This window comes from Mytilus californianus, unplaced genomic scaffold, assembly GCF_021869535.1.
Source record: "Mytilus californianus isolate M0D057914Y unplaced genomic scaffold, xbMytCali1.0.p SCAF_2, whole genome shotgun sequence".
Classification (NCBI taxonomy): Eukaryota; Metazoa; Mollusca; class Bivalvia; order Mytilida; family Mytilidae; genus Mytilus; species Mytilus californianus.
The window spans coordinates 14,477,985-14,494,204 of NW_026262668.1; the positions used below are offsets into that span (position 1 = coordinate 14,477,985).

At 32.3% G+C, this 16,220-nt stretch overlaps 1 protein-coding gene across 2 annotated transcripts in view; it reads right to left on the minus strand.

Moving 5' to 3' along the window:
- LOC127729300 (GTPase-activating Rap/Ran-GAP domain-like protein 3) overlaps positions 1–16,220 on the minus strand; it is an 82,830-nt gene that overhangs the window by 9,372 nt on the left and 57,238 nt on the right. For both annotated transcript variants that reach the window (XM_052237039.1, XM_052237038.1), the window contains exons 15-24: positions 12,576–12,677; positions 11,854–11,928; positions 10,954–11,017; positions 8,140–8,187; positions 7,418–7,516; positions 5,947–6,060; positions 5,271–5,434; positions 4,669–4,821; positions 3,431–3,497; positions 2,794–2,874 (exon numbers count right to left, since the gene is read on the minus strand). In XM_052237039.1, the coding sequence (XP_052092999.1) occupies positions 2,794–2,874; positions 3,431–3,497; positions 4,669–4,821; positions 5,271–5,434; positions 5,947–6,060; positions 7,418–7,516; positions 8,140–8,187; positions 10,954–11,017; positions 11,854–11,928; positions 12,576–12,677 (967 nt within the window). The remainder of the gene's footprint in view (positions 1–2,793; positions 2,875–3,430; positions 3,498–4,668; positions 4,822–5,270; positions 5,435–5,946; positions 6,061–7,417; positions 7,517–8,139; positions 8,188–10,953; positions 11,018–11,853; positions 11,929–12,575; positions 12,678–16,220) is intronic.

The window sequence follows — 16,220 nt, forward strand, 5'->3', positions numbered from 1 at the left end:
TAAAGTAAGTTCAACAGGATAAATTTCTTTAGTATACATACTGAAGTCGTCATTATTGAGAGCCAAAATATCATCCAAATATCTAAAAGTATTATTAAATTTGTGTATCAGATGTTGTTTCGATGGGTTTTTGCTGATTTTTGTCATAAATTGTAACTCATAGCAATACAAAAAAAGGTCCGCAATAAGTGGTGCACAGTTAGTCCCCATTGGAATTCCGATAACCTGACGATATACGGAATCTCCAAAGCGAACAAAAATGTTATCTAGTAAAAATTCAAGGGCATATATAGTATCAAAGCATGTCCAATTGACATAGTTTTTTTGTTTATTGCTACTAAAAAATGACCTAAAAGAGTTTGAACATATATATTCACATTCTGACTTTTTAAATGCCCATTTAATTAGGTGTGTGAATTTTTTCTTAATGAGAATGTGAGGCAATGTGGTATATAGGGTAGAAAAATCAAAACTTTGAACAGATTCAAAATCACCAATATATGCATGTAATTTATCAAGTACTTCCAACGAGTTCTTGACACTCCAAAAGTAATTAATTCCACTATTTTCGAAGGCCTTATTTGAACAATTAATTATCAGGTTTTTGATTGTACCAAGTGTACTGGTAAGAAGAATAGACAATTTAGTAGTGGAACAATGGCTTGAAGACGAAATAAATCTATATTTGTAAGGTGTTTTGTGTAGCTTCGGAAGCCAATACATGGTTGGGACTTTCATTGTATTTGGTTCTGCTTGTGAAGCGGTAGCTAAAAGTTTATGTTTGTTACAGATGTCGTTTTCTGAAAATGGAGTCAGTTGGAAGGTTGGTGAATTGGTGATTTCTTTTTTCAGAACCTCAATGTAAAATTTACGTCAAACAATAATAATATTATTAGCAGCTTTATCGGCCGGGACAAAAACAAATTCCTTGGCTAGTTTTTTTAGTTTATGTATATCCATTTTCTGTAAAGGGGTATGTGTGATCAGGCCCTAATATGGCCCTCATTTTCAGCTAAAATTTAAAATTAGGATTTATTGACCAATATCACTGAATCATTGATGAAACCTTGAGTAGATAGAAAATATTGATTTTTAAGACTGGACATATAGAGCGCATGCGTCGACAAAAAGATCATTTAATATTATGTTTTCATAACAACTTACATATCTGACTCAAATATTACGTTTGTCGAAGCCAGCGCTCTATGTTTTCCAGACCTAAATTTTGTTAAAATCCAGACGAATTTGTAAAATTTCACCAAAATTGCTATGTGCGGCTTATATGGAGTGTAATTGTCAATGCTTTAGAAGAAACGTTTGACAAAAATACCTCTTTTTCATTTTCTTACATGTCTTTTCATCAACTTGAAACAACGGAGCATATATATAAAATTGAGAATGGAAATGGGGAATATGACAACAACCCGGCCAAAGAGCAGATAACAGCCGAAGTAACGAACTTACAATGTGAATTTGCATTGCTATACGACGTGTTTCGGTATTTATACATCCAACATTCATTTATTTATGTATGATGTTTCTGTTGTGGTTTCGGTTGAATATTGTGTTATGTCTTATCGTTTGTGGTTTGAATTCTGTATTTTCGGTACATTTCACATATGTCTCTATTTGTCAGTATAGTCGAGTTAATTTTCATTTTCCATGGGTAAAGTATTGTGTTAGTCCTAATGATTATTTAAAAAAGCCTTTCAATACCGTCATAGTCATGATAATTGTTTGGACTAGTATTGTGAAAATAATTGTATGAATTTCAAGATTATTTGATTATTCGTAACAAAAATACGTCACTGTTTGTGATGTCCTGTGCTGTCGTGAATGGAAGATGTTCGTTGTTATTCTGCGGTTTACATGTTGTACCGACTATTACATTATCTATTTCTGCGTTTCTTTGTGCTGAGTGTTCTTGCGTTTGTGCTGTATTTCTGTCACGATATTTTTTAACATTGCCATATAAGCAGGAGGTTTGGCTAGCCATAAAACCAGGTTCAACCCACCATTTGTTCTTAAAATGTCCTGTACCAAGTCTGGAATATGGTAGTTGTTATCAAATAGTTCGTTTCTATGTCTGTTGTCGTTTGTTTTTGTTGCACTTCAGTGTTTTTGTTACGTTGTTTTCCTCTTATAGAGGATGTGTTTCCCTCGGTTTTACTTTGTAACCCGGATTTGTTTTCTCTCAATCGATTGATTACTTTTGAACAGTGGTATACTACTGTTGCCTTTATTTACACCTTACTGTTTATAAAATGTTAAATTAGTAAGGTGGAAACAAAGGCAACAGTAGTATAGTTCTCTACCCCCTCGCACAGATTGCCTTAGACGTTTTTGGCACAAAATTTCGGAAATGTTTGGTTTTTAATGCTCTTCAACTTCGTATATGATTTGAACTTCCAATTATTTTGAATCGAGTGCCACTGATGATTCTCAAGCGAAAACGCACGTCTGGCGGAAGTTCCGGATTACCAGCATAATATCTGTGATGAATGCTTACCGGGCAATGTCGAATTTGAAAATTTAAATATCTAACGTGGATAAATATTGAAGCAAAACAGGGTGAAGAAGTAGAATCTGTTGCCCTAATGAAATATTGGAAATTTAAAATTAGTGCAATGTTTCAAATGGATATGGTGGAAAATGACGCGAGAATATTTTAATCAACTTCTGATTTATTAATTAAAAAAATAATCAAACTGACTAGAACCGGTATAAATGCATACAAAATCAGAGGAGTGTATAATAACATAAATGTGTAATCCAGTGAATAACTGTACTTACCAATAGACTTTGGTTCCGAGTTCCAATGAAAGTCAAAATCATTCGATATTTCTTCAGACAATTTTTGAAAGTGACTTTCATCTAAAAATAAAGTTTGAGTTTTTAAGCAGAAGAAGTTCAATATATCTAAGCAAAATAAAACAACTTTACGGTTTACTTTTTGATTTTATCCACAACTTATTTTGGTACAAAAACTGATAAAATGGTTGGCAAAAAGGAATTTCTTGTGTGACACAGTATTATATAACAGGTCCATTTTGTATGAAAAAGATACATGCATACATGGTTTGGTTTATGATGGTATTACTATCAATGTTAATGACCAGTTCTAGATTGGAAGTACATATTGACATGTGCGATTCTTTACAAAATTGGAAATTGGTTTGGACAGTTTGTTTTTGGTATTAATCTACTTTTCAAAGTTTATAGCTCTTTTTGTCGGGACTACTACTGCTTGTATTTTCCTTCTGGTACATGCTACAGACTAATGAATAACTTGTTTAATGTCTATTTCGTGAATAAATGCCTTGCATGGATGCAATTGAAATAATTGATGATGTGTACATCAATATTCGATAAGTCTTTCAGAAAAATATATTCGTTAAATTTCGTTGAATTCAGGAAACTGATTACTTACAATTATAACTCAACAATAATTCTACTTCTTCGTCTTCACATATATCTAATGCTGACACCAGTGTTACCTATATAATGCATTGGTTGTTATTATTTTACAAACATCACAATATTAAACTTGGTTATCATTCATGAATTAAAGTAATACTGAAGTAAGATTTTTAATTATTATTTTTGGTAGCATCTTCACAATGTGATATATATTTTTCAGTTGAAAATAAGAAAGAAAGAAATAACGACAGTACAACGAAGGCACACATGCAATACTTTGAAAAAGTATGTATGCCTGAGCAAATTATAGTCAGCAAGTTATGTTAAACTTAACTTTGAAAAATAATTTTAATCTTATTTCTTATAAAAATATGGGAACTAATCAGGTCAAATATCAAAAATCATAAGTCAAAAAAGAACAGACAACACTATTGCCAAATGAGAAAAGTGAAAAGAGCAACAACATTTTACAGAGCTTGAGCAACAAGAACCATATGAGAACTCAATATAACTTCACTACATTAAGCTACAGTAATCGACAAATATGTTCCAAAGAGGGTTCAATAAATGACCATCAATTAAAAATTATAGATAAAACCATGACGATAATAACAACGAAGAAAGGACAGCCCATAAACACTTCATAAGACAACTTAAGATTAGCAACACGAACGTCACTACAACATGGAGAAGCTCTTGAAGTTTAGCAGTTCCTTCTCCACTCTGGCCCCTCTGTGTTACTCCTATTAAAATCAATGATGAAACATAGCCGATGAGAAGGCATTTACCAATAGAGGATTGTTAATTGTATCTATGTTGTCATCATTATATAATTAACTCCATAATTAAATTCAAGTGTTTTTTCTATGATCATAAGGTATCAATTATTTTAGAATCTCAATTTCCTTCTTGGGTCTTACAGAAAAATTGAGAATGCAAAGACAAATTAAAAATCAAGAAGATTAGATCGTAATACCAAGACTCATCCATGACACATTAAAAAAAGAAAATTAACAAGATCTCATTTGAATGGGTTTATATGTGTCATTTCGGTGGACATGTATAGCTGACTATGCTGTATGGGTTTTGTTCATTGTTGAAGGCCGTACGGTGACCTATAGTTGTTAACGTCTATGTCGTATGGTCTCCGGTGGAGAGTTGTCTTATTGGCAATCATTCCACATTTTCTAATTTTTATATAAAAGTACTTTCAGACAACCAATCAACATCTATTTGCTGCTTTCTTACCTTATTATTGTCGACGCTGTATAGTTGTAATGTATCACCATTTTTCTCGTTGATTAGGTCAAACTGATTTTTATAACCAACACATATTTGATTGTCTCCTTTACTTTCATCTACAAGTGTAATTAGCTGAGGCACTTCGAACGATTGTAACTCCTGAGGATGTAGAGAAACAGAATGGAACATGCATTACTCTATGTTTAAATTGGTTTTTGCGACAATGTATATAAAAAGTATGACGAGCTAAGAACGCTTAATTACCTAACGACAAAAGTGCTTTAATTTCTGAGTTTGAATTCATTTGGAAAGAATTATCATTTCTATGAGCATTGCATAAACTGTTAACTTAGCCCCTGTTCTTTTATTTCTAAGTAATTTGTAAATAAAAAAAAATACAATCAGAGTTGAAAACAAACTATAGCACTCTTACAAATTGTTCTACTATTAAGGTCTTCTTTGTTATGTTAGTTTCAATGGAGGGTTATTTCAATACAGGGATTCTTTTTTCGTTTATTTTCGTCAAAATTGCAAATTTCTCCTCTTCATATTTGCGGAAAAAATGTTTATATAGTATGACTTATACAAATATACAAATGTACACATACCCTTACAAATGTAAAGCCATCTGATAAGTCAATATCCATAGTCGGACACCATGACGTAAAAGCAGCCGAGTGTTTCCATGTAAACAGTAACAGTCGTTTATGAATAGCAGCTACCATTCGTAAGTGGCTACTTCCACTCCGTGACAGAGCATATAAATGGCAACCTAGGTTAGCCAAATCAAAACAATATTTGAAATATTATAGTGCAATTATGTTTACCTATGTGTATCCAGAGATAATAGTAAAGAACGATAAAAATCAATTTATTTTTCATGTGAATATACGATAAGTATGCTTTTTTTAATGTATCATAATAAACTGATCCTTCCAGATAGAGCGCAAGAGTTCATCCACAGTTTTCAGTGGGGTTTGTATGACCTTCGTATTTCTATGAGATCATGATGGTCTTTCTTTCTTTAACTCGTGGTTTATTTTTATTGACTGCTCTTTGAATTGATTAGCTATGTATAAATTACTGGATAATTTGTCAACAATTGATTGTCGTAGTTAGTATGTATGACCTAAGCCTTTTATTATGCCTTTTTTAATACTATCACACCACACAGATTTCCTTTAAATTCAAAATACCTAATCACATTTGGACACGCGTTTGTAAAGTGACATAACTGTTTAAAGCGTTTGTAAAGTGACATAACTGTTTACAACATAACAATACCTTTTGTTTTCTCAATTTTATGGTCCCTACAATCAATACGTCCTCTTACAAAATTTTCGTTCTTTTCACCTTCAAAATCAGTTAATCGGAAAACTGCCACCTTCCCGTCTCTACCTGTCCAGACCAAAATACAAGATTTATGATCAGAAAACGCTGTTCAACAATAATCATAATAGAGACATTTTTCTCTTCTAGTAAAACAAATTGCTTATAATATAAAAGATGCAATTAACCAATCATTGTACAAATAAAAGGTATGCACAAAAATATTGGTTTTATCTGTATAGTACACAAACACGGTCTAGTGTTATACTGCTTCTATGTTGAGCAAACAGTAGAATTATTGTTCACGTCACATCTCATTTTGGGATTGTCTTGTCGGTCCGTGTTTAATCCTTGTTGATACTTATATAAAACAAAGACATCGGTTCGAAGTGGACTAAACGTTAATTATATAATAGTTATTGAAGAACTGGTCATTTTTGTGATATATGGACTGCCCACAGGACAGTGGTATTGACTTAGACAGCGATAATGACTAAGCCGTAATACCACTGTCCTACGGGCAGTCCATGTATCACGATAATGACCAGTTGTTCAATAACTATTATGTTTATTTCATTGAGGAACCAGGTTTTTAAAAATTCTCATAAATTCAAATTGTTCAAAGCAAACTCGAGTTATTGTACGATTCCTATAGGAAAGAGTGAAGACCAGTCATAGTGATAACTATAAGTCACTGCCATTCATTTAAGTACAATTTTTCAGTATATGAATACAAATTAAAGCTTTCTTAATTTTGTAATCCTTGTTGCTAATTAGTTTGTCTCTAGCAGCATCGGAAAGTACGGCAAAACGATCATTTGAGTTGTCTGTAACAGACGTGCCTTCCAGTTCAGCCATGTTTCAAACGTCTGAATCGCGATTGCGTTTTATTAACTGGATATCACTCTAAACAGAGAAACCACGCCCCACTGATCATTAACATGTAATAGTCCGTTAACGACCGGTTTTCTGCTCCGTTTTTTTTCTATTAAAGACCGATGGAAATTTTTACTAAAGAATAAAGAATATCATGTGGTACCTTGTTATTCTATAAGAGAAGCTAATTCTAAACCGATAAAAAAATAAAAAAGCGTAATGGTTAGATTGCAGAATAAAAACCAATACTAAGTATATGAACATTGTCGGAGGAGGCCGGTATTCTCGAGAGAACCACCGACCTTGGCAGGAAAACTGACAATCTTCAATTAAGATAGGCGTCTGCCACGAGCTGGGTTCAAACTTCAGTGTTGATTTGCTAGTTATTATTGTACATGAACTACTAAGACCACTAGGCCACGGATGCCCCTTTACACGCATTTTACTGATCATCTGATTGATGTGTGTTATAGTTTTTTTTTCTATATCTTTAGAATAGATATATATTAAACAAAACACCTGCCGCAATGACGAGTGTATATGTTCTTACCTTTATCTGTTCTTAATAATACAAGTTCGAGTTCTTCTACCACGTCTAACTGTTTCACAGATACTGATTTATCAAACAATAGACGTGGCTGCACTCCGTCTGCAAAACAATATTCAGAAATAGTATTGTATCACATTGTTCCCAAATAAATATAAAATAATTATTGTCATTAGCATGATAAAAAAGATCTAGTTTAAAGCGGATAATTCCAATCATCTAAAGATTTGTCTGACAATTACATGTATTTTAAGAACTTAAGGTTCTTGTGCCAGCTTCGGTCCAACTATTTCATATGCAGTCTTTAGCTGACTTTAAGTAATTAAGGATAATGTAACTTGGCATTGCCGGCTTTCATTTGCTCGAACTTCTAATCTCCACCCGCCGTATGTTATAATACTGTAGGCATGCATTCTAGATTGTCTACTTTGTGGCTATGATTGTGTTGATGTAGGGGTGTAGGGCTTTTGTCTGAGGACTATTGGACATTTTAATAATATGATGAACATATATAAGTTGCTTGTCCAATCAACATTTGGTTTTGTGTGTCTCTGTGTTGGTGTCTTATTTGTTACGTTTTCTTCACACCTCCTTTCATTTATTTGTATTCAGACTGACTTACTTTAAAAACATATATTATTGTATTATTCAGTGAAGATGCAAATTCGAAATCCGACAACAAAAGATCTAGTAATAAACTAGTACTAAAACAACACTATACTGACCTTCCAACAGAAGCACACCAGTATCTGTCACTATTAATAATTTATCCCCTAAAATAAAGAGTAAAGTCTTTACATAAGTATTATGTAAATGTTTCAAACCTTTCTTAAATTTTTCCTTTCATGCGTTCCCGTGCCACAATTTGAATCAGATATTTTAATACCAAAAAAGTATAACAAAAATACTGAACTTCATGGCTTATTCAAAAAGTGAGAAGTCCGTAAAAACTGACAAAATTAAACGCTATCAGTCAACGGAACAAGTGAAAAACAACTGCAATATTCCCGACTTGGTACAGACATTTTTCGACGAAAATGGTAGGTTAAACCTGGATTTATAGGTAGCTGAACCTTCCACTTGTATGACAGTTGTTTATAGTTCCGTTTGTCGTCTGATTATCGATTGTGTCCTATTTTTGATTGTGGGATTTTGACTAAAGGTGAATTCGAATAGAGGGAGATGCATGCAACACAGGAGAGGTTTACCCTGTCGACGCACCTGGTCTCGCTCCTTTTGGAGTTCATGCGATTCCCTACATTTTTGTATGTTACCTTGATCTGTCTCTTCCTAATCAATTTACGAGAGTTTATCATCGGTAAACGATTGTCGCCTTAATTTATTCTTTAATAACAATGTTTTTCTATGAAAAACATATCAAGAGTTACTTCCCGTACCAAAAGGATTCGTCACAATTTAATTACTTCAGGATAAAAAAGTTAGTTGAGACTACATTTCATTGTCTCCCTTCAAGAACAGTTCGTGTCGTGGTCCACAATTTTTGTTAACACTTTTTTCATCAGATAACAGTTAGACAACGTCACATCAAGAAAATATTCTCAATATTACGGATATATATACAATACATTGACTGATATAAAAGGAAATTAAAAGATCACAGTTTCAATGTCCCCAGAGTTGCACGTTTGTTATCTTTCCAGGGGCAATAACTAAAACAAAACTTGTTTTGTTATTCAAATGCGTTTTTTCATACATTTCGAAGAGAAATATAGGCTTAATCAAATGCAATATTTGACTTACAATGCAATAGTCTATAATTAATAATTCAAGGGTCATAACTCTTTAAAAAATAGGTGTTTGACACTGATTTTCGAACATGTCTGAGACATAGACGATATAAACCTTTGAGATAAATTTTATAAATATCTGTCAATAATTGTACACGTGAAAGCTCTAATAATGCAATTTTCTATAGGTGTAATACCACCAAATCATAGTACGTCACATACGTTTTCATACGAAAAAGGGTCGAAAAAAAAATATTCCCTTGAATTTGACAGTTGTATGATATTAAGGGGGCTCGCGGGTTCAAATTTTCGCGCCTACTGCGCAGGATGTTGCGCAATGATATTGTAAGGCATACCTTTTGTCGTAATTGGCAATAACAATTAATTTTGATTGTTATAAACAACTATTTTATTTGAATATATAACCAAAGAGTGTTGTAATTGAAAACTGTTAATTTTAAAATTTTATAAAATTTATTATTGCAATTTTCATTGTTGTAAATGCACTTCCGTTTTGTGGAAAATGGCATGTTCTTGCCGGTTAGAGGAGACAATAACAAGATAATTCATAATAATCGAACACGTGGGCTGCTTTTCATGAATACTGAAACGAAGATCGAAAATAGTAAAACACGATCTTCATTTTAGTAGCTTATGAAGCAGTTTCACACTTGTCTCACACTAGAAATTGACCAGGAAATATGCGTAATATTTTGTATTTAAGGAAATATATTGTAATGTAAGTATTTCTTCTTTAAGTTTCAAGCGATCCTTCATTAATTGGAGATTATTTGCTGGATATTTTACATCGTCTGCAAATGATCCCAGCACAAAAGTGATTCACGACCCAAAAAATTTTCATTTGAACAGGTTGGGCACAAGTCAGGAAAAGTGGGATATTCCCTGTTTTCAGGGAACACCCCACTTTTCTGGTGTTAGAAAACCCCAGTTTACAGGGACTTCCCTTTTCTATTTCAATTTATGGCATGAAATCTACAAAAGCGCACGTTTTCACTGCATCAGTAGTATTTGTAAATACTTAAAGTATTTCAGGAACAACAAAACATGAATAATTGAAGCCTTGCTTTTTCTAAAACTCAAAAACATACAAATCTTTTATTTAGGAGTCAATTGACCAAGCTGCATACTCCAGATGTAACTGACCATAACTGAATTATATTCACTTCTATTGAAAATTTCTATTCATTGAATTTAGATGCCCAAGTGATTAACTTATCTTTTTGTCATCTCATAATTGATGATCAAGGTATGAATCGGTAAACAAAGGAATTGTTTTGTTGTGAGTTGAGCATCAAATTAGACTTGAAATTGGCTTGATTTTTGAACTTATAAAAACACTTGCTATCATTAAACATTATTATCACATGTAGAAAGTGCGCTTTTGTAGATTTCATACCATAAATTGAAAAGGAAAAAAGAGGTCCCTGTATACTGGGGTTTTTTAACACCAGAAAACTGGGGTGTACCCTGAAAACAGGGAATACCCCACTTTTTCTGACTTGAACCCACCCTCAATGAAAGCGTAAAATTAACGAAAATGATTTTCAGCTAAATTCGTGAAAAAAAATAGTGACAACCATGAGTGTGTGTTATAGATTATATAAAATTGAGAATTGAAAAGGGGAATGTGTCAAGACAACAACCCGACCAAATAATTTTCTTTGAGCGTTCCTGGTGAAGGTAAACCCAGAAAAGCGCTTCTGACACATAAAATTTATGAGGTGTTGTTTGCATTTCTAAAAAAATTACTGAAATGACATGTACACTTACCCCATGAATCTCCACATATAATTTGATTTTTTATTTCACTGAAACATTCCTGAGGTTCCCATGGCTGAAAGGTAGGTAAACGATATACAGTATTATTATGACTATGGCGGCTGTTGCCATCTATATAAAGATAATGTATTTTTAAACTTTATAAAAGTTTTCTTAAATTAACACAATTTGGAACAATACTAACATTGAACAAACGTATTCTTTTTAAATTACGATAAGTTATATGTTGACGCACGTACAACGCTTTTATTGATTTCATCATATTGGTTTCTGGTATAATCACTACACGCCTACTGGGTATTTTTTTTTAAAGATTTTTGTTATTTTAAAAGGCTCTCATTTCAACACTTAATGATTGTGTTGCTTTTAAACTGCACACAGCTCTAAGTGCTTGCTTTCTAGTGAATACGCATTTCATATATTGATATCTGATCCACCATAACAAAAAAGTGCATAACAGAGGCGGAAGATACTAAAGGGATATTCAAGCTCATGCCGATGACAAATGTTTTGTTTTATTTTGTAACTGAAACTGTATTGATGAAAAATTAAATAAGAGTGGGCGATAGGATATTTTATATAATATTTCATACTGAAAATATAATATATAAAATCAACTACGATCTACAAATCTTTTATTATCATATATCAAGAAATTGGCATTGTATTTTAATTATAACCTATAACATCTAGAGTTATACTAACCTCTCTTTTCAATATGTCAGTGGTGACTAAGCTTATTGAAGCATCACCTTTTATAATGGTTTTATAACCTATAACATTTAGAGTAATACTAACCTCTCTTTTCAATATGTCAGTGGTGACTAAGCTTATTGGAGCATCACCTTTTATAATGGTTTTATAACCTATAACATTTAGAGTAATACTAACCTCTCTTTTCAATATGCCTGTTGTGACTAAGCTTGTTGGAGCATCACCTTTTATAATGGTTTTCAGCTTTAAAGTCTGTAAAAGTTTGGTTAAAAATATTTATAAACAACCTTAGAAAATGCATGTCTCACGGCGTTACCTTAATGCTTGTACATAATGATGTACATTTGCTACTGACCTCAATTCATTTTATTTATTGATTTATTAAATATGTCATTCAAAATTGCAAGATCTCAAAGGCTCTCGCTAATAATTATCGCGTCTAAATATCGGAAATGTGGTGAAAGACAACGTATTAATATTTCATCTGGTTAAATATATGTCTGTGTCTCAACTCACTAGCGACATGTTTTCGCAGTCTTAGATCTTTAGAATCCAGAAAAGTCGTCTAGTCGTCTCCCGATTGTAACTTTTTAACTGAATGTTGATTGGACTGGCGGATGATGCATGCAAAGCTGAACACGCTTACCCTGTCTCGTTAATTTTGGATTGAACAATTTGGATTGAATTGAAATCGAAATGTTTCATAGATTTATTTTCTATTGATGGCTGTTTTAATTTCGAACTTCTAAAATATACAATATATTTAGATCAAGAGAAATCAATCTTTTGATAAGAACAATTGTATATAAATGTAAGTGACATTTTCAAAAAATAATTCATAAGTTTGATAGATGAACTTTAACTATGCAAATAAATACAGTATATTTACTACTACTTACCTGACCTACACGAACAAACTCTGATCGCCTGGCTTCTTCTTTCCGTGAACTTTGAACATCTTGTATGACGTCACTAAATGCACGACGATACAGCAGATTGTTCTAAAATATAATTAAATATATGTTGTCAAGTGGTTACAAAATAAAAGAAATTGTCAGAGGTAGAATGACGAAAAACATAAAAATTGAATACCAAAACATTAAAACACAAAACAGTAAAGATGTTTACCATTGAAAGGGATGAGAAAAATATCAAAAGCTTACAAATAATTTGGATCACGATGTTTTTTTTTTCAGGGAAACAACTCAAATATATTCTTAGTGAATGGTTTATGTTCACATTAGTATTGTCTGCATTGGAACTAACATTTGTTTTGCTGTTAATGAATTTAACATAATTAGATATGAATTAAAAACCAATTGTTCAGAGAATAATTTAAGATCTTTCCACATCAATTTTCTAAGTTATTGATAAGAAGCTACTTCCGGTTTACTAAAAGTTACTATAGACGTCCAATGATATGTTTCTGCATGCTGATTGAAAAGTATATGTTTTCTATATACTTTTGTCTGATATAAAGTGGATAATTTGCTACTTCCGGTTTAGAAAATTCCACTTCCGGTCTTATATGATAGTTTTATTCACACAGATTCCAAAAATATATGGTTTTTATATACTTTTGCATGAAAAAGGAGATAATTTGCAACTTCCGGTTTAAAAAATAACACTTCCGGTCTCATATGATAGCTGTATATACACTGATGATGTCCAAAAATACATGGTTTCTATATACTTTTGCCTATAATAAGGGAGATAATTAGCTACTTCCGGTTTTTTTAAGGTCACATTCGGTCTAAAAAGATAAGTTAATATGTGCCTATTTAAAAAAGATATGATTTCTATGTACTTTTCAAAAGGGCAAAAATGGCTACTTTCGGTTTATTGGAAAGATCTAATAATGATAATCAGAACAAAATCTAAAGGTCTTTTTACAGAAAAGTGGAAAGACCTCATTTTAAAATAAACAGTGATAAACAATTATGGTCATCATTTACTATTTTGGCATTGCACAATGTCATGCTTTTTTCAACCTATTTATCACGTCTTTTCATAAAACTTGCTATATGTGTACTGATCAACATTATAGTCTGGAAAAAATTGGTTCAATTATTAGTTGAAAATGGCTTTAAACTAGTGTTCAACAACTGCGAGTACTCTTGGATCGGTACCGTGTGATTTTGTTTTCTTTTTACTTGGTGATTTGTTTGGTAAAAGCCGATCTGATAAGTAAATCATTCTGAACTATTCTTTACAATTTTACAATGCATTTCTGTTGATTGTTGTATTATGTTTAGGAGATGCGAAAATACCGGTATTACAATAATCTTGTCCGTCCGTTTGCTTGTCGAACAAATATGTTCATCACATTTTACTTTACTAGTTCAAAGACATCAGGGGTTGATTGTTTGTGTTTTTGAATGTTGTGTTATGTAGATGTTATAATCGGTCCCGTAGAGATATGTTGACTCATTACAGCCTATCTTCAATTCAATTCGAAGTCTTGGCGTTTAGTCATAGTTCAACTTTGCGTTGACTTTCACTTCTTGTAATATTTTCTGCTGTCAAAGAAGTGTGAATTATTACTATTTTTACCAGTTTTCAACTTACAAATGCCATATACAAAATGATAGTTGTTAACGAATTTAAGACTTCACCTATTAATGATAATATTCCAAACATGATAAAAATTACTGGCTGTTTTTGTCACTTTACTAACTTCTTACTAATCCCTGTAAATTCAAGCTTTTAGACTATTGCCTTAAGACTTAAATATCTCCATTTAATACAAATGTCCTTGAAGAACAATTATTTTCTCCTTGATGATATATAATTTCAATGGATAAAATTGGCAAACCTATGTTTTACTACCAGCAAGAATTTTACGCTTGAATTACAAAATGACGATGAATACTTAACGTCTAGTCCTGATAATCATTTCTTTGAGATTAATTTAGAAAATAGAGAATATACCAGGAGGCAATCAAGTACCATAATTCATAGAAAACAGACAAACACCATTCATAAAGAAAACAGTACTAAAGAAAACAGACAAACATCATTCCTAAAGAAAACAGTACTAAAGAAAACAGACAAACATCATTCCTAAAGAAAACAGACAAACACCATTCCTAAAGAAAACAGTACAAAAGAAAACAGACAAATAAAATTGAGAATGGAAATGGGGAATGTGTCAAAGAGACAACAACCCGACCATAGTACAGACAACAGCAGAAGGTCACCAACAAGAAAACAGACAACACCATTCCTTAAGAAAACAGACAACACCATTCCTAAAGAAAACAGACAACACCATTCCTACAGAGAACTGACAAACACCATTCCTTAAGAAAACAGAAACACCATTCCTAAAGAAAACAGTACTAGAGAAAACAGACAAACATCATTCCTAAAGAAAACAGACAAACATCATTCCTAAAGAAAACAGACAACACCATTACTAAAGAAAACAGACAACACCATTCCTAAAGAACAACATCAAAAACCACAGTTAACAAAAACACCACACAGAACAATGCCATTCCTAAAGAAAACAGAATAATAACACCAATCCTAAAGAAAACAGACAACACCATTCCTAAAGAAAACAGACAAACACCATTCATAAAGAAAACAGTCAATACAATTCCTAAAGAAAACAGACAACACCATTCCTAAAGAACAACATCAAAAACCACAGTTCAAAAAACACTACACAGAACAACACCATTCTTAAAGAAAACAGACAAACACCATTCCTAAAGAAAACAGACAACAGCATTCCTCAAGAAAACAGACAACACCATTCCTAAAGAGATCTTAAAAACACCATTCCTAAAGAAAACAGACAACACCATTCCTTAAGAAAACAGACAACACCATTCCTAAAGAAAACAGACAACACCATTCCTACAGAGAACTGACAAACACCATTCCTTAAGAAAACAGACAACACCATTCATAAAGAAAACAGACAACATCATTCCTAAAGAAAAACATCCACAGCCACAGTTCATAAAAGCACTACACAGAACAACACCATTTCTAAAGAAAAACATCAACAGCCACAGATAACTAAAATACTACAACACTACAAACCCAATCAAATCCGGAGGGGGGGGGGTGGTAGGGATAAGTTTCAACTCCAGTAGTGGCACCTGTTGTGTTGCTCATGTCAAACAAACTTCGGTGACACGTAGTATTCGATGACATCGTAGTCGATGAAAAAGAAGCCAATATTTTTGATACTACAATAGATCATATCCATGGTCATATGTGACACAGAAATTATAACAATGCGTTTTGACTTGAAAAGACTACCTTATTTTACCTTAATTGTGAAGATTTTGGTGTTTGTTTTATTATGACTTAGTATAAAAGAAAGGCAAACATTTTACGTTAAACCTGCTAACTTTAGCAATGTGAAAAATTTTCCTGTCGGTTACACAACATATTATATTTTATGAATATAAGTAAAATAATAACCAGTCTGCCAATTTGCTGATTTTCTACATAGAATTATAGTATTTACCTTTAGTCTGCCAATTTGCTGATTTTCTACATAGAATTATAGTATTTACCTTTAG